Source organism: Lathamus discolor, chromosome 15 (assembly GCF_037157495.1).
Source record: "Lathamus discolor isolate bLatDis1 chromosome 15, bLatDis1.hap1, whole genome shotgun sequence".
NCBI lineage: Eukaryota > Metazoa > Chordata > Aves > Psittaciformes > Psittacidae > Lathamus > Lathamus discolor.
In genome coordinates this window covers 1,289,883-1,310,803 of record NC_088898.1, presented here as the reverse complement: position 1 = coordinate 1,310,803, position 20,921 = coordinate 1,289,883, and the positions used below count along the sequence as shown (strand labels likewise).

The window sequence follows — 20,921 nt, the reverse complement described above, 5'->3', positions numbered from 1 at the left end:
TGGCACGTGGACGGCAAGAGGGCACCCCCGGGTCGCTGCTCCCCGCCCCGGGCCCGCAGTGACCGGACACCGGCTGCGCCGCCGCCGCCTTTAATGGCTCCGCAACACCCGTCACACAGCGGCCGGGACGAGCGTTACAGCCCGCACCCGGAGCCGGAGCCCTCCCCGCACTGCACGCACCCCTCCCGACCCCTTCTCCCTCCGTGGCAATGGAACAGTCCGGATGGGGACAGAACGGCAGCGGGAGTCCCAGCCAAACCCGAGTGCTCTGTGGGGTCCCAGCGGTAAGTGAGGAAGCAGGACCCGCAGCCCCAGCCCAGAGGCACGTACTCTTGTCCATTCGGGCTTTAGGAGTCCAGTGGCAGCAGCACCAACAGCTTTGTGTATCACAATGAGGCCAAGTATCAAAACCAGAGTTTTTGGGAATGGTTTCCGTTCTGTTCCAGTCATTGTCCATCTTTGGACACTTCCGAAATCCTGTCTATGGATGTGAGGAGATCGGCGACAAGCTGCAGTGACTCTGCTCCAGATACCAGCTGCCTGAAAGGAGGGGGGAACACAGCGTTAAGAGGGAGAGGGTGAAGCAGGCGCCAGATCAGTTGTTTTTACTCGTGTACTGTGATTTTTCCAGAAGCAGTTTATCTGGACTGAAGACTATAGTTCTTGAGGTACAGGCACCTTGGAGAAGTGTAGGAGACCTACAGAGCCTCTATAATGGTTTGACATTACGTAAAAAAATAAAGACTTGCACGTTCCAGTCATTTTTATTACCTAAACTTGGAGGAAAACACGCTGCGGGTGAGTAAGAACATGGAGCAGCTGATAACATACAAGGTGTAAGAACCGAAGTTGCAATCCAGAAAGGAAAGCCCCTGAGGACATTTAGCTGTGACCTCTGGATGGTGTTAGGAAGTCATCATAAAACAACTCACCTGATGGAAGCCCGGGAGCTGGTTATGACAGTGAGAAGGTTCTGCAGTGCAGCATCCGCATTCTGCCTCACCGTGGCCAGACTCGCTGCCTGGCCCAATCTCAAGGCTTCGTTCTCTGACTTGTAATTCTTGAGCTGAACCTGGCGAGGGAGCAGAGAGACTTCACCGCAGAGCTCCCACACGTAATAATCCCCAACTAAAGCAGCTAAAGAACACGTTCACAGTTTATTAGGTATAACCAACAACAAACAGATCCCGTAACCAAACCACCTGGAGAGGCTCCTCCCAGCTCTGGAGAGCAGCCTCTGACAGGAAACTGAGCTGGAATCACACACAGCACATCCACAGCAGCCTGCCCTCAAGCCTCCTTCCTTCACAGACCCAACCAGGAGCCAGTGCTGGAAGCAGGGATGGAAGCTGCCACTGGTGTTGACACCTCATCTAACACCATACAGGCTCTGCCGAGCTCCCTGCCACATCCCTCTGGATTTGAGAGCACCACTTCCCACCTGCAGTAACGCGTTCTCCTGTTTCAGTTTTGTAGCACTGTTCTCCGCTTTAACAGCCCGTTTCTGAAATAGAATAAAGATCATTTATCCCACAGCAACGTGTTTAGGATGCAACAGGCAGTTACATGGGAATGCCAGATTCCAGCATGGAACTCCAGGATGCACCACCCCGTGTTCCAAATGCATTTAGAAGGGAAAGTGCCCCAGCCGCATCTGAGCGGCTGCCTCCTCTCCTTCCTCCCAGTTTTCCTTTCTGATATCTTCCAGTGCCACCCATCACTTCTGGATGTGAAATTACTACTATTTGGGGGGAAATAGTACTTGGTATAAATAAGCAGCAGGGAAGCAGCTTGTAGCTCACATGGGACATGCTTTCAGAAGGCTGCAAAGGAGCTGCTGAAGTTGTTGATGAATCCAGAAATGGGACTAACGCAAAAACCTCCCTTATTTTAGGTAACAAAAGTTCTTGACTGGAACACGGTGTTCTTATGGGGGGAAAGTCTGAGCCCACATCAGAGCTGTTCAGTGCTCACATGGGGGACGGGATCATTCCATCTTCCCTCACACTCCCAGGGAAGGAAAAGAGACAGAACTGCACAGCTCTGACTGCAAGCTGCCTCTGCAAGGACCACCACTCACAGTCATCAGCTGGAGGTTCTGTTCCACGTGCTGCACCATCGCTTCCAAATCCTGTGCTTCTTTTTCCTCTTTGATTTTGTTTTCCTCAAGCCTTTTTTCAAGCTTCCTGACCCTTAAAAGAGACAACATTCAGTGAGCACCTGCAGCATTAAACACTTTCAGAAGAAAAGAGAAGGAACAAGAAGCTCATTCTTTCCTGTTTCAGAGCAATGAAGACTTCCCACAGAACTATACTTCTAGGAGGTGGCTCAGGGGATTTCTTTGTTCCGCAGACATTAGCATTAGTGGGACCCATCCAGAGAAAAGGCCTTATAGAAAATAATCAGCCTAGGAGAGTGTAATTCTGAAACAGTTACCCCATCACCAGGGAAGCACCAGCTGCCTCACTGCAAGGAGCAGCAGAGGATTCAGATGGGAACTTAAGGAACCCTTAAACACCACCCTACACTGGTCACCAGGTTGTTTAACCTCAGGAAAATCAAGGCTCACAGTTTCAAATTGGTCATCAGCAAAAATGAAAAACACTTTTCTTGTTTCAAATGGTAGAAATTAAGATTATTTTGTTATTTTGAAGCTTTATGAAATGCCTCTTGTTAAGCCCTACCCTCATTGTCGCAAAACACCTCAACTGCATGAAGTGTAAGCCACACGCACTCCTCAGCAGGCAGTTTGCTACTCACTTTCCAAGCCTTTTTCAAGATGAAAATCAGGTTAAAAAGCTTTTTAAACAAATAGCACGGATTTCAGCTACATTTTTCCTCTTTAAAGACAGTGACTGTCTTCACTGAGCACCTCTTTTAAGACAACTCCTTATCTATGTGGTTACTGCGGCTTACGCACTTGTCTGCTTGAGTTTCAGAGAAAATCTGAAGCTTGTTGATCTTGCTTCTCAAAGTGGCATTCTCTTCCTTCAGCTATAAAAAGAAAAACCCTCATTAGAAAAGAGGGTGCTGTTTCACAGCACTACCAACACTCCAAAGCCAGTACCACAAGAAATATCCAGCTTCAATTCTAGTGCTGGGAGGTTTTGCACCTTCTATAACACTCAGGCTTACTTTTGCACCTTGTTTTCCCTTCTTGAAGCCACTTAGCCACACTGACCCTGTGCGGCACTGAACCACCGGCACAGATATGACTAATCGCACACTGTTAATTCGAAATGACCTCAAAGGGTATTAACTCTAAACAGGACCTCAGAGGGCAGGAGCATGAGGAAGTCACCTGCTGCCAAAAGCAGCGGGACACACAAGGTACAGGCTCCGGCTCACGCTGCGGAGCAGCTTTTCAGGCCTACTGCTCTTCAAGCTGCGCTATCAAGCTGCCACGTACCGCCCAGCTCCTGCTGACAGCAGCTTTGAGAGCGAGTTTGTGTGGCAATCCGGCACTAGCGCTCGGCTGACACAAGACGGAGGCCGCGTTAGCGTTTGTGCCCGCTCCGGGCAAGGTGCCGGGAGCCCGGCCGAGGCGCTCACCTCCTCGTAGCTGGGCTGCCGCAGGGAGGGAGAGCCCGGCCCCGCGGGGGCTCCGAGGGAGGCCGCGCTCCGCTCCGTTCTCTCGCAGAAGGAGCCGGCGGAGGGCGATGCGGGGCCCGCAGCTGCGAGGTGGGCCTGCTCCACGGCCAGCGGCTGGTAGGTCCCGCTCCATTCCTCCTCCTCCTCCTCCTCGTCCTCCGCCTCGCCGGGAGGAGCCGGATCCGGCAGCAACAGCGGGCCGAGGCTCGGGCCGGGCTGCGAGGGGAAAGCGGAGCAAAGGCGCTAAAGTAGGTGCGGGACGAGCCCCCCTCAGCGCGGCAGGGCCCAACCGCGCCCCGGCCTCACCTGCGGCACGTCCCCGCCGCCCCGCGCCTTGCTGCGGACGAACTCGCGGAAGGAGAAGGGGTTGTGCTCGGCCGGCAGCCCCCCTGCCGCCATGTCCGCGCCACCGACCGCCCTGAGGCGACGCCCCGCCCTCCCTCAGAACCGACCAATCAGCGACGGCTCCTGCAGCCTCACCCAATCGCAGACACACCCCCGGCGACGCTAAGCCCCGCCCTTACCCCGCCCACCCACTCCTGGGGGCACCGCGGCTGCGCAGCGAGGTTCCCGGTGGCGGCAAGATGGCGGCCGCCATAGCGTGGCTGAGCGGGCGCGCCTGGGGCCCGGCCCGGCGGTGAGCGCGGCCCCGTGGGGCGGGATGGGGCGGGCGGGGAAGGGGGAGCCGCGGCCGGGCACTGACGCGGGTCCCGCTGCCCCGCAGGTGCGGGCTGGCGGGCGGCCGGAGCTACAGCGGCGGCGGCGCCTACCCCAGCGTGTCGCTGACCTGCCCGCTGCCCGGCGTGCCCAAGGCGGTGTTCGCGGCGGCCGAGGGCCGGGAGCGGTTCGAGACGCGGGTGTCGGTGCTGGAGAACGGGCTGCGCGTCGCGTCCCAGAACAAGTTCGGGCAGTTCTGCACCGTGGGCCGTGAGTACGGGCGGAGCGGGGGCTGAGGAGGAGCACGATGGGGCTGTGAAAGTGACACTGACTCTTTCTCTTCTTAACGCTAGTTCTGGTAAACTCGGGATCAAGACACGAAGCGAAATACCTCAGTGGCATCTCCCACTTCCTGGAAAAGCTGGCCTTCTCTGTGAGTCCTGTGCCGGGCCCGGCGGGGTCTGTGAGGGACGCTGTAAATCTGCACAGCTTGAGCAGCACCAGGGTCTGATCTGCTGCCGTAGGTGGTGGCAGCGTTCCTAGTTAGTTATTGGGACTGCAGATGCATTTTGAAGGTCCATTGTGCTTTCAGCTTCAGGGTTAGTGGGTGTAAAATAGAACCATGGAATGGTTTGGGTTGGAGGACCCTTAAAGCTCATCCAGTTCCAACTCCCTGCCACAGGCAGGGACCCCTTCCACTGGAGCAGCTTGCTCCAAGCCCCTGTGTCCAACCTGGCCTTGAGCACTGCCAGGGATGGGGCAGCCACAGCTTCTCTGGGCACCCTGTGCCAGCGCCTCAGCACCCTCACAGTCCAAGATGATGCCTGTTCTGGGCTGCCCTGAAGGTGTGTGAACAGTTACTGCTTTACTAACTCATAGCATTGTTGTTTTCTTTCTTAGTCCACAGCTCAGTTTGGCAGCAAAGATGAAATTCTCCTCACCTTAGAAAAGCACGGGGGCATTTGTGACTGCCAGGCATCGAGGTATGACTCCCCTTCTCCATGCTCCGTCACCTGAGTGGCTCTGACACTGACAGTGCTTTGAGGTCTCTGTTCTGCTGTGTGGCAGTAGAAGCCGCTTCTTGTTTGGAAGGAGCAGAAATCCATTTGTGGTGACTGTGCAGAAGCTACAAAAGTGAACCTGAGAGGGGTATAAAAGTCTGTAGGCAAAGCATGACCTAGAGTGGATGTCCCAGCACCGTGTCCAGCCAGACCTCAACAGTGTCCAGTGCTGGACACCACTTCCCTGGGGAGCTTGTTCCAATGACTGGTAGTTCTCATTGTGAAAAATTTTCCTCTTGTGTCCAGTTGGAATCTTCCCCAGGAATAACTTCTCAGTGACTTCTCAGTGCAGAACCCAGCTTTGTGTTGCAGGGACACCATCATGTATGCTGTTTCTGCTGAGGCCCGAGGCCTGGACACAGTGGTCAACTTGCTGGCTGATGTAGCGCTCCGGCCCAGGCTGTCAGGTGAGGGAACAGGAGTCTCTGCCTCAAAAGAACAGACTCCCAATGCATAACTTGCTGCTAATCTTCTTGAGATTGTGCTCATCAAGAAGTTATGCAGAGAGCAGGGATTTTGTGTGGTGGTTGTGATCTGTGATTTGTTCTTTGTCTCTTATCACAGATGAGGAAATTGAGATGACTCGAGCAGCAATTCGATTTGAGCTCGAAGACTTGAACATGAGACCTGATCCAGAGCCTCTCCTCACAGAAATGATCCATGCGGTAAAACACCCAAGTCCATCTTCCATGCAGCCCCTGTATGAGACTTGCTGTGTTCTCTTTTTCTGTTACTGAATTAGATTTCAGTGGTGGGGAGGGAGAATTTTGTTGTCCCTCCACTTTGAAATCCTACATTCTACCCACATGAAAGATTTTAACCTGAACCGCAATTATCTGTCAGTTCTCTTTGTTGACATGGGTGACAGCATGTCATTGAGTTGTGCTGACATTAGTGAAATGATGCTCAGCCCCTCCTCTCTTACATGTCTCAAACAGACAGGCATCATTCTAAAGCAGGAAGAAGGTTTAGATGGATGGATTGAAGTAGTATTTGTTACTTTAGTGTATCTGTTTCCCTTTAGGCAGCCTACAGAGACAATACAGTTGGACTGAACAGGTTCTGCCCAGTGGAAAACACAGACAAAATTGGCCGGGACGTGCTGCATTCCTACCTGAGGAACTACTACACACCGGACAGGATGGTGCTGGCTGGGGTGGGAATCGAGCACGAGCAGCTGGTGGAGTGTGCCAGGAAGCATCTGCTGGGAGTGGAGCCGGTGTGGGGGAGCAGCCAGGCCAGGGATGTGGACAGATCCGTGGCGCAGTACACAGGAGGCATTGTCAAGGTGAAAGGAAGGTGGAGGTGGTGTCGTGCCTCATCCTGTCTGTTGGAGAGGCAGATTTGGACCTGAGCTGGTTTCTCCATAGGTTTTGCTTTTAATATCTGGGGGACAGGTTAATTACTGGGAGCACATCAAGCTGGGTACAGTGGAGGTGAAAATCAGTCCTCATAATCTGTCTGCCCTTCCCATAGGTTGAAAAAGATATGTCAGATGTGAGCCTGGGCCCTACTCCCATCCCAGAGCTTACCCACATCATGATTGGGTTAGAAAGCTGCTCATTTTTGGTAAGTATTAACCTAAAATCCCTTGTTCTGTGCTTGAGGAATCCCAGAATACTCTCTCATTATGCAAGCACTGGCACTCTTCCTGCTGATGCTGCACGTACAGACAAGCAGCATTTCACTGACAGTTTGAGGAAGGCAATGACCTTTAAGTTCCTCTTGTACCATGTCTGTTTCTCCCTCTTTACTCACCCCAGACTCTCGGGAGCTCTGCTTTTAACTGGCTGAACTTCTTGTTGCCATTCAGGAGGAAGACTTTATTCCCTTTGCAGTATTGAACATGATGATGGGAGGTGGAGGCTCTTTTTCAGCTGGAGGGCCTGGCAAGGGCATGTTCACCCGACTGTATCTCAATGTGCTCAATAGGTTGGTTTACCTTTCTCTTTAAGGGGTAGCAGAAACAGTCTTCTAACAGGTTCACATGGGAGGCTTCACCTGTTGAAAGCCGATGGGCCCTGGTTTTACATCAGTTTATTCTGCTTGAAACACACAGGATTGATTTGTCAGTGGGTGTTTTGAGGGAGTCAGGGTAAAGGGCAGAGGTGACCTGGAATTCTGTCACCCTCCGCTAGCCCAATCCATCCTTTCACTAGGGAATATTAATAGAATTGGCAGTAGGTACCAGTGATACAGCTCCGTGGTGTTCTGGCCTTGGTCTCAAGGATGCAAACAGAGAGAAGAAAGTAGGTAGCACATACAAGAATCCTCAGAGGCAGGAACTGACCATTCCCATTGGCATTACTGAGAACCCTGACAAGGCACTAGGAGGGGACTCCCTGTCCATGTTGGTTTAATTTTTACATTTAAATTCTGGTTTTTAATTTTTTTTAATACTGTTTCTATGCTCCCAGGCACCACTGGATGTACAACGCGACCTCTTACCACCACAGTTACGAGGATACAGGTCTCCTGTGTATACATGCCAGTGCAGACCCAAAACAGGTATGCAGCCCTGTATTCAAAGCCTGTTACCAGACTCACTTATTACCAGACAGCAGTGTTCTAATCTTCTTTCAATTATCTGCATTCCTAGGTTCGAGAGATGGTGGAAATCATCACAAGAGAATTCATTCTCATGGCAGGAGCTGTAGGAGAGGTGAGCAGCCCAGTGTGTGCGCTGTGCAGATGGTCTTGGAGCTGAAATAGTACATTGCACTGGCCTGCCTAGAATGGAGTTTTGTAGATAAGCATGTTATGTATTTCTGTAAAAGAATACGGTAACTTTAGTGGCACATTCAAAGAGGAAGGTGTTTGCAGAACTCTTTCTTACACAGTACCTTGTGCTAGAGCACTGGCCAGGCTTTTGGGAACATCTGTTTGTATTTGCTGCTCACTGACAGGTAGAACTGGAGCGAGCGAAGACACAGCTGAAGTCCATGCTCATGATGAACCTTGAGTCTCGGCCGGTTATCTTTGAGGATGTGGGCAGGCAAGTGCTGGCAACAAACACAAGGAAGCTACCTCACGAGCTGTGTGCCCTCATCAGTGAGTAGACAATGCTTTTCCTCAACTGAACTGTAGGTACAGTCAGGATTGTGCAACTTACACTTGCAGCACAGATGAGTTGAGTTAGGAAGCTGGGGGGCATAAATACTTCAGATATAGATCTCAAACTGATCTTAACTGCTTACAAGCTAGCACAATGCTTGTTTTTGTCAGAAGGAAGGAAAAACCAAGCAGGGTAGAGAAGCTGAAGAGTTGGTGATTGATTTTCTGAGCACTGATCACTTCATAAAGCATCTTAATAAAGCTTCATGCTCTTCAGAATGTAGTTGTCACAGCTCCGGCTTTTTTTTCCTGCAGGTCAAGTGAAATCCACTGATATCAAGAGAGTGGTCACTAAGATGCTCCACAAAAAGCCAGCTGTGGCTGCCCTGGGTGACTTGACAGATCTGCCCACCTATGAGCACATCCAGGCAGCGCTCTCCAGCAGGGACGGGCGGCTCCCGCGGGTGTACCGGCTCTTCCGATAGACCCTGCACATGCCAGAGCTGCTGCCTTCTGATATGGTTTTGAGATGATAATATTGCTGCAAACCACTTCCCCCTCTCCCCCAGTCTTTCCAGGCAGACTCTGCAAACATGGAGCTATGCTGCAGCTGAAATACACTGCTTCAGAGCACTGGGCTCTGAAGAGCTCGGTACCTTGGGCTTAAAGGCCCACCCTGGCTCTGGATGAGTCCTTTGACACTCTGAGTAGGTTACAAGAGAGGATGGGTGTACACAGCCTTCTCTTGGCACTGGGGAGAACACTGCAAGCCAAAATGTTCATCATTACAACTGAAAGCATGTATCTGAGCAGAAGTCACTGCTGTGTGTTACCACTAAACCATACCAGCAGCAGAAGCAGAGCTATCACACTGGAGGCCCTGGTGTGTGCCCTTGTTGAGGAATGGGGTAGCACGGTAAGAGCTTGGCTTCTGTATCTGAGTTAAAAGAATATTTATAGCTGCTACCAAGGTGAACAAAGACTTGGTCAGACTGAATTAAGAGAATACTGGTTATTATCCATGTGAAGTTAGGCGACAAGTTTCCTGCAGTCCAGGTTTTGTTACAAGCATCCTGGATCCATTTCTTCAGCGTAATTTACCAGCTGCAGTACTACTAGAAGTCACATGTTTGGAAATGACTGTCATTTTACTAGAGCTCAGAGGAAAGTAGACCTATGGCATAACTGAGTTTCCAATGGAGTTCATCTACAGAGATACCATGTATAATGCTACATGGACACTTACTCTAGGATAAAAGTGATCCTGTTCTTCAGGTTTTTCACTTGTAAGTGAGCTGTGCTCAAGAACAAGGAGTTCTTTTACTCCAGAGTTAGTATATTAACAAAGTTCTTTCTTAAAGGAGTTGCTGCTGCTGCATCTGAAACTTGTATCTGCTTCTTCATTGTCAGTCAGATGCACTTAAGGCCTTGCAAAGAGAGAACACAATTACCAGTCTCGCAGCAGAGATGTAGCTCAGCTAAGAGCAGAGATCAACACAATACCATATAGAAAGCTGATGCTCTTGAAATTGACTGGCAGTGTTACAGAAAGACATGAAGTGCCAGGCATGTGACACTGAAGAAATGGAGACCCAAAAGAGAGGACTGAAACATTTGATTTACACAACTCCCCTAACGTATGGGCTTAAAACTCTAGACAGCTGCAGTGCAGCAGTTCACTGGCTAGGTGAGTATTGTGAGGAGCAATCAAACTGGGAGCAGAACACTGAGGCAGCTATTGCCTGCTTTATCCCCATACCTTTCCTCATGCAACTAGAAGAAAATGTTGCATTGCTTCTTGTGGAACCCACAGTGTGGAAATCCTATTCAGTTGTTGTGTATGTATGTTTATAAGAAAATAAAAGAGACCTTGACATGACGGAGTAGTGAGAGTTCTGAAATGCATTAGTTAATGGCTGGGTTTCATGAACTGGCAGGTGAAATGTGTTTTGTCTCTTCAATGCAAGTGATTCCAAAGGAATCTGTCCTCTTCCAGGTGAAGCCGAATGGCTCAGTGCACCCAAACAGTGTCACACAGTCAGTGCTGGTTCTGACAGCCCGGCAATAAGAGCTGGTGCTCATTTCTGGTATTGCATTAATTTATTTTTATTCCTTTAAAAAGAAAGGAAATCAAATACCTGATGGCTACAGCCAGGTCAGTGCCGTGAACGTTTGTACCGCAGAACAGAAGCTCTGTCTTGGACAGGTTGCATAGGTAGCAGCACTTCCTCCAAGTTGTTTGCACGGTGGTTTATGTACTAAGGTGATTAATGATCCAACCCATCTGTGCCCATAAACAGGTCTTAAGTATTAGCTGTACTTGACCATTTTACCAGTGCCATACTGGTCCATGTAGGATGTTTAGCCTTAAGACAACACTACTTCAAAACCAGGAAGTTACTCACAGTTCACTGAATTGGAAAAATAAAACCCAAAGGAATTAACTGGTATCAGAGGTAATGGGACTGTGCTGATGTGACTGGCTGCAGTGTCTCTGCATGGACATCCCCTGGCATCCTGATCCCTTTGGTGAAGCTGTACTCAGACCAAGTGTCCTGCTGTGAATGCAGGCAGCAGCATCACCCCTGTGGAGGGCAAGTGAGTTAAGGAAGGGATTGTTTCAAACAGTCTCAACAGCCAGATACATGGTGTGAGAGGTTGATTTTCCCCCTTAGCAACAGAAGGCCTATAGAACAGTTATTGAAAGGCAGTGTTCCTACACTTCCAATGTACATTCACACAGATCTTGTTGCAGAGGAACAAAAAAGCTCAACACAGGAGCACTAACCTTACACAAACCTGCCCAAGTGCCCTCACTGGTCCCTGTTTTGCATTTGACAGAATACCACCATACATTTGGCTACAGATAAGGAGAAGAAAACAACCCCACAACGTGTGTAAGTTAACCAGATCAAACCAAACAGACAAACAGATTCACCTTTCTGCAGGCTTTTCTGAGGTCCCTTGTCATGCCAGTTCCAGAAGCTGGGCACCCGGCATGGAGTCATCTTAGAGGCTGCACCCGGTTGCTTCCAAAGATAGTATGGATAAAATGAAATCAATTACATCTGTTGGGATGGATGTCCTACATAACTGACTCCATTTTCTTCAGCAAAAGCACTGAGCTACATGGATCAGCTCATGCAAATGAAACCAGGATGAGGTTTAAGACATTCTGCAGGAGCCACAGTGGCTGCCAGAGGTGCTTAGGCAGACAATTCCCTGCAGAGTTTGTCGTGGCCTGAAATCCTCTTTCTGGACACCTCTAACACAGAGTTCTGAGCTCAGGAAATGCTACATATGCTGCTGGATTTTTGGTCCTTTTGCTCTTTCCGTTTCTGAAGTTCCCTCGTAATCCGTCTCTTTATGCCGATTAAATAGAGTTCTCTGTCGAACTGCCCCGCAGCCAGTGGAATGCTACAATGCAAACACAGGGAATCGGATCAGGGCACAAACAGAGTCTTGTTTTCCCACCATTTCCCAACTAGTTTATACAATAAAGGCCAGAAACCTGACTTTTATTTTCTTTAGGCATTCAGCTACTGCTGCGGGAGAAAATGGCTAAAACATTGTTCTCCCACAGCAACAAGTGAAGCTTTTTCACATTGAAATGAAGGAAATACTGGTTGTAAGAGGCAAATGTACATGCAATTTAAGCATGAAAATGCCAGCATTCATGGGGGACATTCTTTATGACCCTCAACAAAAAACTACTCCTTTGAAAAGCTGAACAAGCTGACTCCTACCTTGGTGTACAACGCCACAGTTCTTACCTCGGTCTCTTCTACAGAGGCCAGAGGAAGCCCCAGCAGCTCAGCTTCACCTATTTAACAGGTATTTGATGGCCATAAACAGCAACAAAATAATCCCAATTCTAACTGCACTGCTGACCAAGTGCTTTGAGAAGTCCCCATTTTCTAGATACCCGGGTCTTGACATCCCCGACCACGCAGGAAAGAGATGAACTCAATTTCAGTGACAACCCAATTTTCGAAGGAGTTCTATGAGCACAAGAGCCCACAGGGGGACATGAAGAACTTGGGAGGATCTCATTCCACTGATGTGTTGAAATGCAGCCACCACTGAGGAGGGAAAACAGCACTGCTCCCACAGAGGGAAAGAGGAACAGAGAGGAAAGCTGTCCATGCCAACAGGAAAACCAGAGAGCTGCAGCTCAGATAAAATGCAGATTTACAGTCGATCGCAGCAGACTCTCTTTATCTCCCTCAGGAGGATTAAGGAACCCAGCAGCAGGGATTTCAGATGTCAGTGCAAGGTTTAAGCACTCTTACTGCTCTGACCACTGAAGTGTATATTGGGTAAAAACCACAGAGGCTGCACAGAGCTGCGTGGGATAAACTCTTATTTCAGGAACTCTCCTGAGAGAACAAACTGAACAGGAGCATATCCTCAGGTAGAGCCATGTGCGGTCACACACAGGGGCATAAGGAGGTACTAACTTGTCCCTGCCAGGCCGCACTTTCACACGAAACAAGGCAAATACAGGACGATGGTCTGAAGTTTTGATCACAGGACACGACGAGTACTTGACAGCGTGGATGTCATCCCTGTACCGACTGCGGAACACAACTCGGTCCTGCAGGGCAGAGAGAGGAGGGAGAGGGATGTAACTCCTTTTGCACATCCACCCTGGAAAAATCACTGGTTCACAACAGACAAATCCCTTCATTTATCACATTCCAGTTACTGAAATTAAGTGTCTTGGACAGGGACACATTCATGAAGAGTGAAGAACCAGCAGTGGTTCTGCACCCAGCTCTGAGCACAGCACAGAATGCACTGAGCAGGATGTAAGGCAGGGAAAATTAGATCTGCAGCCTGTGCCCAACTCTCCCTGTGCTCACAGATTGAACAATCCTTTCTTCCAAGCCAGCTCCACATGCCCTGTTGCCCCTAAGCAGCACATCTCAGCATGACTGTATCTCATGCAAGTGGACTGTGGAAAGCAGCTTTTTCTTGCAGCTGAGAATCCCCTTTGGAGGCAGACATGGGGCTGAGCAGCCCCTCTGAGCCCACTGCTCTGAAACCATCCCTACCGTGTAGGAAGGAGTCCTTTGTTTGGAAGTGGTGTCGTAGCTGTCCTTTCCTATGTCAAACTTGTAAGAAGGGCGGAAACGAATGTCAGCCTCTTGGAATCCTTTGAAAATAGACCCTGCAAGGGAAGAGAAAAGCATGAGCGACAACATTCCTCCTTCCTAAGAACCCAGCACATTTCTGCATGTATTCAACACTGCTGGCTACAAACAACAGCCATGTACATACATGACTAATAAAAAACGCTGGGCTTGGGCTCCAGGAAGGAAGAACGGGAAGCAAGCTCCAGTTCTTACAGAGCGAGGATAAAAACCAGGCAGTGGCTATTTAAACAAAAAACACCTGCTGCGTGCATGTCCCCTTCCAACGAAAGCTCAGGATGCTTTGCAAGTGCTACTGTTCAAATCCAAATGCCTGAGACTGTGACAGAATTAGGTCCAGTTTATAGAGGAGTCAGATGAAACAGATATTGGGAGATTACACTATGTATAGCAGAAAGTCCCTTGTACAAATTGCCACTGTATTTGACATCTGCTGACTTCCTTTTTTAGGGAACTTAACAAGAGAAATCAGGAAAGGTCTCTAGGAAATAGGGATTTGGCTGTAATTATTTCTGTGTGTAGGTATCTCTGTTGCTGGAGACTGGGAAGAAAACCAGCTTCCCCTCACCTCTGCTCATTTCACTGGTGAGCTGGTCATATGCCAGGAGCCTGGACACGTCTGTTTCAGGGTTCTGGTTCAGGATAGAATCCACAGTCTCCCGATCCTTATTTAGTCGGAAGTTGAAGTCACCAAACCAGAAGACTTCATCAAACCGCGTTGTGACATCACCTGCAAATCCAAGCCAGAAGGGTCAGAATGAGGGAGAACTCCTGGAGAGGTTCTGAAAGCAAAACAAGAATCCCAAATGTTTCTGCCCTGGATCTTCCCTTTGACTTTGGAAGAAAACTGAAGCATGTGATGTAGCTACACTCAGTAAAATGAAACTTCGTGCTTTCAAGCGAGAGCTGTGTGAAGCAGAGCTTATTGAGAGTGTTGCCAGGTGTATGCCAAAGGAACAGGCATAAATTCTTTCTTTTTACCACCAGGAGTTAAAATACTTGAAGCACATCCCTAATATTGATAAAGTGAAACCAAAGTGATCTTATTGCTGCTCTGAGAAAAAAATGCACCACAGGAAAACTCCTTTTGATTTTTCTCTCCTCCATTTCAGCTTCTCTCAGATTTCTGCCCAAATTACATCCCACCTGAAAACAATGAATCACATGAACAGCCACCATCCTCAGACAAAAGGAGCTCTGGTCTCTTTCCATGCTGTCTCAGATCAGCACTCTCATTCTCTCTTCCTTAGCACAGACTGAAAACTATGGCACAAACCCTGTTCATTTGGGCTCTCACCCAAGCAAGGTTTCACACTTACTAGAACTGGATCGATATGGGTTTGTGTCTGGAACGTTCTTGGGAAGTGTAAGGCTCTGAATGGTTTTATTGTAGTCCAGTTTCCTCTCATTCACCTTGCTGTCCCCCGCTGAAAGACAAAGCCCATTACTGTGAACGATGCATCGCTTTCATTCAGTTACCACTTTTGGTTAAAACAGGAGCTTCCAAAGGACATCAGACGTTTCCCACATATAAAATGTTAACACTGCCCCAGGGCACACACACACTGAAAAATGATGACACGGAGTGTGCAAAGAGGGATAAAACTGTGCACAATTCATTGCTGTTTTTTTAAAACCAGTTTTTTAGTGAGTTTACTACCAAAAAATCCTCTTCCCTTATTGCTCTCAGCTCAGCAATCCTGAGCTTTGACTTCAGCCTGACCTGCACCTCTATCCCTCTGTAGCTTTTTCCCCCTCTGTAAAGCAACCCCTCTCCTCCCTCCCTCAGGACACTTGAATAAGACTGTAAACATCTCACATGTGAAGTGTGAGGTGATGAAGAGAAAGGAGGTCCCAAAAAAGGTGAAGGAGATTCCCAGAGCTCCTTTGGTTTTGATCTGAGATACGATTCGAGTTGTCACCGTGGCATACTCCACTTCTGGAAGGAGAAAAAGAAGCTGCTTTTACTGAAAAGCCTCTACAGACAGGGAACAGGGAAGTTAGGGGAGGAACAGCCCTGGAGAGAAGGACATGTGATGGCAGCAGTCCCTCAACCTCCCCACTCTCCAGCTCTTACTGGACCACGCACCTGAGCAGAACCAGATCAGGTCCCTCCGAATGAAGACCGACATGTACAGCACCCCATGCGCAGCTGAGTAGAGCATGACGTAGTGGGGGCCCAGTGTCTCCTGCAGGCGGATCTCCCACTCTCTTCTGCAGGAAAGAACAACAGCTGGATCACAGGGATGATACAAGAGACAATAACCAGGAGATGAAATCAGCGTTGTGAAAACAGAGCAATCCCTCTGATAATGTCAAGTAAGCGTAAGCAAAACCTCCTGGGCTGCAGCAGGCTTCGCTGCTGCCACTGCACCCGCTTGCACGTCTCAGGGAAAGACTCCCACTGGGAAATACCCTAAAACAGCAGAGTCTGACATGAGGCTTCAACCACTCTTCCAGGGTTGATCAGCCTCAGAGAGACTAGAAATTGGAAGCACGTAACACTGCTGAGTACATGGCTGCTAACGCCAACAGCCAGCCTGAGCTCACTCATGGCCAGCTCAGATCCATGGTGAGATGCCCACAGAAATCAGGTGGAGTTTTGCTGTTACCTGCTCTGACAACAGCACCAAGGTCTCTATTTACAGATCTTTGTGACATTTTCCTCCCAAACCCACTTCCCCTGGTGCTCATGTAATGGAATTCAGATTCTTATTAAATGTGGGGGGTTTATTGACAAGATTAATAATACAATGGAGACTACCTCCAGACTAATCAAAACAAAGGAATTAATTAGCAATAAAAGAGGATGGTTCATTACATTGTTTTTGCTACCTGTCTGGACAGCCTTCTTGAACCCCAATGACATACATGTCCTGGGCATAGTCGGGGTCTGTTGGTAATAAAAAGTCATCCAGATTCAATGGAAGTTCCTGTTATTAAAAAAGAAATAAAGATCAAATAGCAATATTAGTTATGAAGAGTTTTAATAGAAAAGTACAAGAAAAGTCCAGGCTAAGCTAGGACTTCCACAGCATATGCAAACAATTCAGGCTTCAAAAACCAGGTTAAGTGATAATATTGAGGAGTCTCCTTCCAAAAGGCAGACTTCAGCTGCTGCCACTGCAGCAGTAACCCAATATCCACAGTTCAGCCATGTGGGGCAGTAACGTGATGTTTCTGATTTCCAGTGATGCTTTCACCAAGCCCACAGGCTATTTCCTGAACACCCCAGGGGTTGTCTGTGCCCCTCCAAGTACAGCTCCTCAGTCTCCTGGCAGAATCAATCCTGAATTCCTACACTACATAAGGGTGTAGGCAGGAGACTGAGCAGCAGGAGCATTCTAATCGTAAGCACAGAATCATCAGTCATCTTCATATGACCCTAATTGCAATGGGGTGTAAAGGAGCTGCCATAAAAAGTCACAAAGGTCCCTGTTTTCATACCCAGTATCTAAGGAACCCCATTACAATGCACTCTCACCAAAGTAAACACATGAGAGGGCCTCATCACTGGAGCAAGACAGTGAAATCGAGCAGAAAAGGAACATAGTCATGAACAGGAAAAGCCACCACACCAGTCCTTGCAGTACGGCTGGGGTAGCATCGCCCCTGCCAAAAGACCTGCAGAGACTTCTGGGCACGTACCTTCTGACCCTGCATGTTCCAGGTGGCCACAAAGATTCCAACATTGCGATCAGGGAAATACCTGCTAAGTTCTTCTGCTCCCAGTAAGGCACCACTTGCCAGAAGGCTGCCTTCCAAATAGCTTCTGTGAACAGAAGAGCCATAAAAGAGCATCTAAGGAAAGGGCACAACAGTTGGAATAATGATTGGCAATGCTTGAATCTTGAGTTAATCAATAACATACCTTTAGCTCAACAAAATGGCATTTAGCATTTATATACTGTTCTGCTTGCCTGACGTTCCTTACAAAGTTCCAGTCCTCATGGATCATACGCAGGAAAACAAAACCCTTGTCATAAACCAGCCTTTTCAAAGCCACAACATGAATACCATGGTAAGACCAATGCTGCACAGGCTCTGCGATGAGGAGGCTGAAGCCATCCAAAGTCTTCAGTCCCCACCGTACTTACCACAGACAGAACATGAAGAGATTGGTTTGATATCTGAGTATCCTGAAGCAGCTCAGTTTACCTAAAACACAAAAATGCCTCCACCCCTCCCACTGTTCTGGTACCAACTTGCTAAGAATCAAGGATTCAAACTCACATTCCTCCTTCAATTCAGCTCATCACGTCAGTGTGCAAGTAAAGGATTTATTGAGTCTGAGGTCTAAAAGAACATCACATTCAAGAAGGACAGCTCTGCCCTGCACCGCCTGCCTCTCCCAAGAACACGCTGCTTATGAAACCAAAGGGGTATTGGCAGAGAGACAGCAAGTTGAATAAGCATTTTTAATCTTGCTTAAGCTCTGCAAGGAGCGATGGCAGCATGCTGGCAGGGAATGCTGTGCAACCCATGGGCCTGCCCTGCTGCCCAGCTCACTCCAACAGCTTCCCAGAGGGAAATGAGAGAAAAACCCTCCCAGCAAACAAGTAATGATCCATCTTTGGGGCTTTTTTAGCAGTAACACTTTACTTCAGAATTCATTTCTCCTATACCACTGACTCCCCACTCTTTGGATCAATGATCAGATATATCCCTCAGGGCCTCACAGAGCGTTGCGTCTCTATAACACATAACTGGTGCCCCTTACCTTCTACCACACTTCCTGCCCAGCAGCACCATCAGTAATTCCTGCTGCAGTGTGTTTGCTGTGTGCTGGCAGTGTTCAGACAGTTGGTCTGCAGCCAGCACAAGGAGAGGGTTCAATACACTGACAAGCAGATTAATGAACCGCCAATTAACAACCTAAACTTAACTAAGAATAAAGACAAACAAGCAACCAGAGCAGGAGGTCAGGGCCATGCCAGGAGAAAGTGCTGAGATCTGCATGGAATCACACCCTTCCTCAAGAGCTGATCCTGCCAGAAGCCAAACAAGCTCAACATCTGCAGAGGACCCTCAGCACCTTACAGGACTGTGACAGCACTGCAGGTACTGCATGACAGTTTTAAGCTGAGCTATTTGGGTTTTCTCCTGCCATTTACCATTTCAGTTCAAGCCCAGCATACTTTTGTTGGCACAGCTACTGCTCCTTAATTTTAGGAAGATTAAATATTACAAGCAAGCCAGGGACAAATCAAACTTACATTTATGAAAACCAATACCCAGCTAAAAGGAGCAGATCCAGAATGTCTGTACTAATCTCTTCACCTTCAACTGCTTCCAGTCTCTGCAGGAGGTTAAACACAGACAATGTCTGTTCTTGCTGATCAGTTGGAACTTCCCTGCCCCTGCCCAGCAGGATCCCACAGGGCAGTTGGTCCTTGCTAAGACCCCAAACCCTCGGCCAGGAGAAGCTTGGGGACATACCTGCTGCGGACATCCTTGGAGCGGATGGGAGTGAGCAGGCTGAACGTAGACTTCATGGAGTCCGTGGAGCAATTATCATAGACCATGCCGTTGCCATGCAGCCTGGTATCGCTCAAGCTGCTGCTCACCCTCCCAAACTTGTGCTGAGAATACTGTCGGTAATCCAGGCAATCCGAGTCAATCCTGTTTGCTGTCCTCAGCGAGGGAGAGGCCACGCTGAGCTCCAGGGGCGGCAGAGGTCGCGCCGGCATTACCTGGGACAGCCGGGGCTTGCTGCCTGCGAACGCCTTCCCCCGCAGAAGCCCCCCAAAGGCACTGGAGAGCTCAGAGGCTCGTTTCCCCAGGTCGGAGGTGCTCCCTCGGCTCTTCCCCACGGCACTGGCTTCCGAGGCACCCGGTGAACTGTGCAAGGAGTTCTGGTGGCAGCACCGGTGGCAGGGGCCGGCCCTGCCCCGGGCGGGAGGGCTGAGGGACGCTTCCTGCAGGGAGCCGTTGGAGGAGCTCGTTTCGTTGGGGTCTGTCAGACTCTCCTGGCTCGTTCGAAACCGCCTCCACCTCCTCCAGCTCTTCTCATCCAGAGACGCAGCACGCTCCAGCCGGGGCTTCTGAGGAGGCCTTGGGGTGAGTGGCTTCATTTTCATGTTGGCTTTGAGTTCATCGGGTAGAAGCTTTAAGTTTTCATTTAAAGCAGTGCCTGCACTTGCAGTAACTTCAAAGGTAAGCGCCCCATTGCCACCAGCATCCTTCTTTGCTGCTTTTCCTGCTCTTTTAGCGTGTAGGTCCTGCACTGCTCCACCCTCCGTGCTCCGAGTGACACATGCCCCTGAGTGCTGCGGAAATCCATTTGGAGTACTCATTCTCCCCCAGGCACCAGCAACAGTCACTGCTCCACGTGAAACGCTCCTCACAGCATAGTTTCCTTCCCTTGCTTACCCCCTAGGTTCACGGGGCTTTAACTAAGCCAGAAAGAGACGGCAGCTGAAGACAGCTCAGTCTGTGGTGAGGAACGGAGGGCAGACGTAGGCTGCCGCATTGTCTGCAGGATTTCAAGAGGTGGGATCCCTGGATTTCCCCAAGAGGAAGACGTAAGAATGAAACGTTACAAGCTGCAAACTGCTCCTGAACCAGACAGCGAGCTCCTCACAGGGCCTCCCTCCACAACAACGCAAACCTTAACGTGACCTCGTTAGAAAACCATTATTCTCTCTTCAAAGAGGCGAGCAGCGAACCGACCTCCTCACTGCTGGAGGCACCTGGGCTGCGCGCAGACTTCCTTAGGGAAAGGCTGCGTGTGCTGCTAGCGGGGAAGGAAACGAGAGCGGCGCAGCACCCGCAGCGTGCCCCCCGCCGCAGCACAGCACCGCCGGGCCGCCCGCAGCGCCCGCTGCCCGAGGCCGGGACGCTTCCAGCGACCTCAGCTCCCACCGCGGTCTCGCAGCGGGGAGGCCGCTGCCGCCCTCCCGCTGCCGCAGGCACTGAGGGGCACTGCAGGACCCACAGCGAGGGTCCAAGGCCTCCGGCAGGGGCACACCCCAGCGCTCCCCGCCCCGAACCCCGCCGGGGCACCGAGGGAAGCCGCCGCCCTCTCCCATGCCCGGGACACCCCCGCCGGCTCCTCGCACCCCCCGGTCCCACCACACGACCCCGGGGCCCCGGCGGGGAGCGGACGGGCGAGGGCCGCCCCCCACAGCCACGGGCCCGGCCTCCCACAGGCCGCCCCCCGGCCCCGCCGCAGGCAGAGCACGGACCTCGGGCTCCGCTGGTCTGGCCTCCGCCGCGGACGGGACGCGGCCCGGGCCCCGCCGCCTCCACGCTCCCCGCGGGGCCTCGGCGGCCCGGGGCGGGCGCAGCTCGGAGGCCCGCGGCGCCGGTGGCCGCCACAGCACCGTAGCAACGCCGGTGACGCCCAGCCCGCCCCGAGGCAGCGACCCCTGGCGGCCGGAGGACCGCCCCGCCCCGGGGG

At 50.4% G+C, this 20,921-nt stretch overlaps 3 protein-coding genes across 4 annotated transcripts; 1 reads left to right on the top strand and 2 right to left on the bottom strand.

The window, feature by feature from the left end:
* Nucleotides 1–74: 74 nt before the first annotated feature.
* Nucleotides 75–4,038, bottom strand: ENTR1 (endosome associated trafficking regulator 1). 2 transcript variants are annotated; one of them, XM_065695912.1, is made up of 7 exons: nt 3,898–4,038; nt 3,553–3,807; nt 2,921–2,994; nt 2,081–2,192; nt 1,442–1,504; nt 933–1,072; nt 75–536 (listed from the first exon to the last, which is right to left on the bottom strand). In XM_065695912.1, exons 1-7 carry the CDS (start codon nt 3,988–3,990, stop codon nt 482–484), a joined length of 792 nt encoding a protein of 263 aa, XP_065551984.1. In that variant the 5' UTR covers nt 3,991–4,038; the 3' UTR covers nt 75–481. The 2 variants fall into 2 exon arrangements, with proteins under 2 accessions (XP_065551984.1, XP_065551983.1); XM_065695911.1 differs by having other exon boundaries at nt 75–540; nt 3,898–4,037.
* Nucleotides 4,039–4,122: 84 nt separating this feature from the next.
* Nucleotides 4,123–10,242, top strand: PMPCA (peptidase, mitochondrial processing subunit alpha). The gene is made up of 13 exons (XM_065695910.1): nt 4,123–4,228; nt 4,316–4,518; nt 4,602–4,681; nt 5,149–5,231; nt 5,622–5,716; nt 5,874–5,974; nt 6,334–6,597; nt 6,786–6,878; nt 7,123–7,241; nt 7,727–7,817; nt 7,909–7,971; nt 8,216–8,360; nt 8,679–10,242. The coding sequence occupies exons 1-13, from the start codon at nt 4,176–4,178 to the stop codon at nt 8,846–8,848; spliced, it is 1,560 nt and encodes a 519-aa protein (XP_065551982.1). The 5' UTR covers nt 4,123–4,175; the 3' UTR covers nt 8,849–10,242.
* A 202-nt stretch (nt 10,243–10,444) lies between these two features.
* On the bottom strand, nt 10,445–20,823 carry INPP5E (inositol polyphosphate-5-phosphatase E). The gene is made up of 11 exons (XM_065695909.1): nt 20,707–20,823; nt 18,959–20,020; nt 17,168–17,291; nt 16,355–16,452; nt 15,609–15,733; nt 15,339–15,458; nt 14,839–14,946; nt 14,088–14,249; nt 13,421–13,536; nt 12,824–12,960; nt 10,445–11,780 (listed from the first exon to the last, which is right to left on the bottom strand). The coding sequence occupies exons 2-11, from the start codon at nt 19,813–19,815 to the stop codon at nt 11,648–11,650; spliced, it is 1,980 nt and encodes a 659-aa protein (XP_065551981.1). The 5' UTR covers nt 19,816–20,020; nt 20,707–20,823; the 3' UTR covers nt 10,445–11,647.
* Nucleotides 20,824–20,921: the final 98 nt, after the last annotated feature.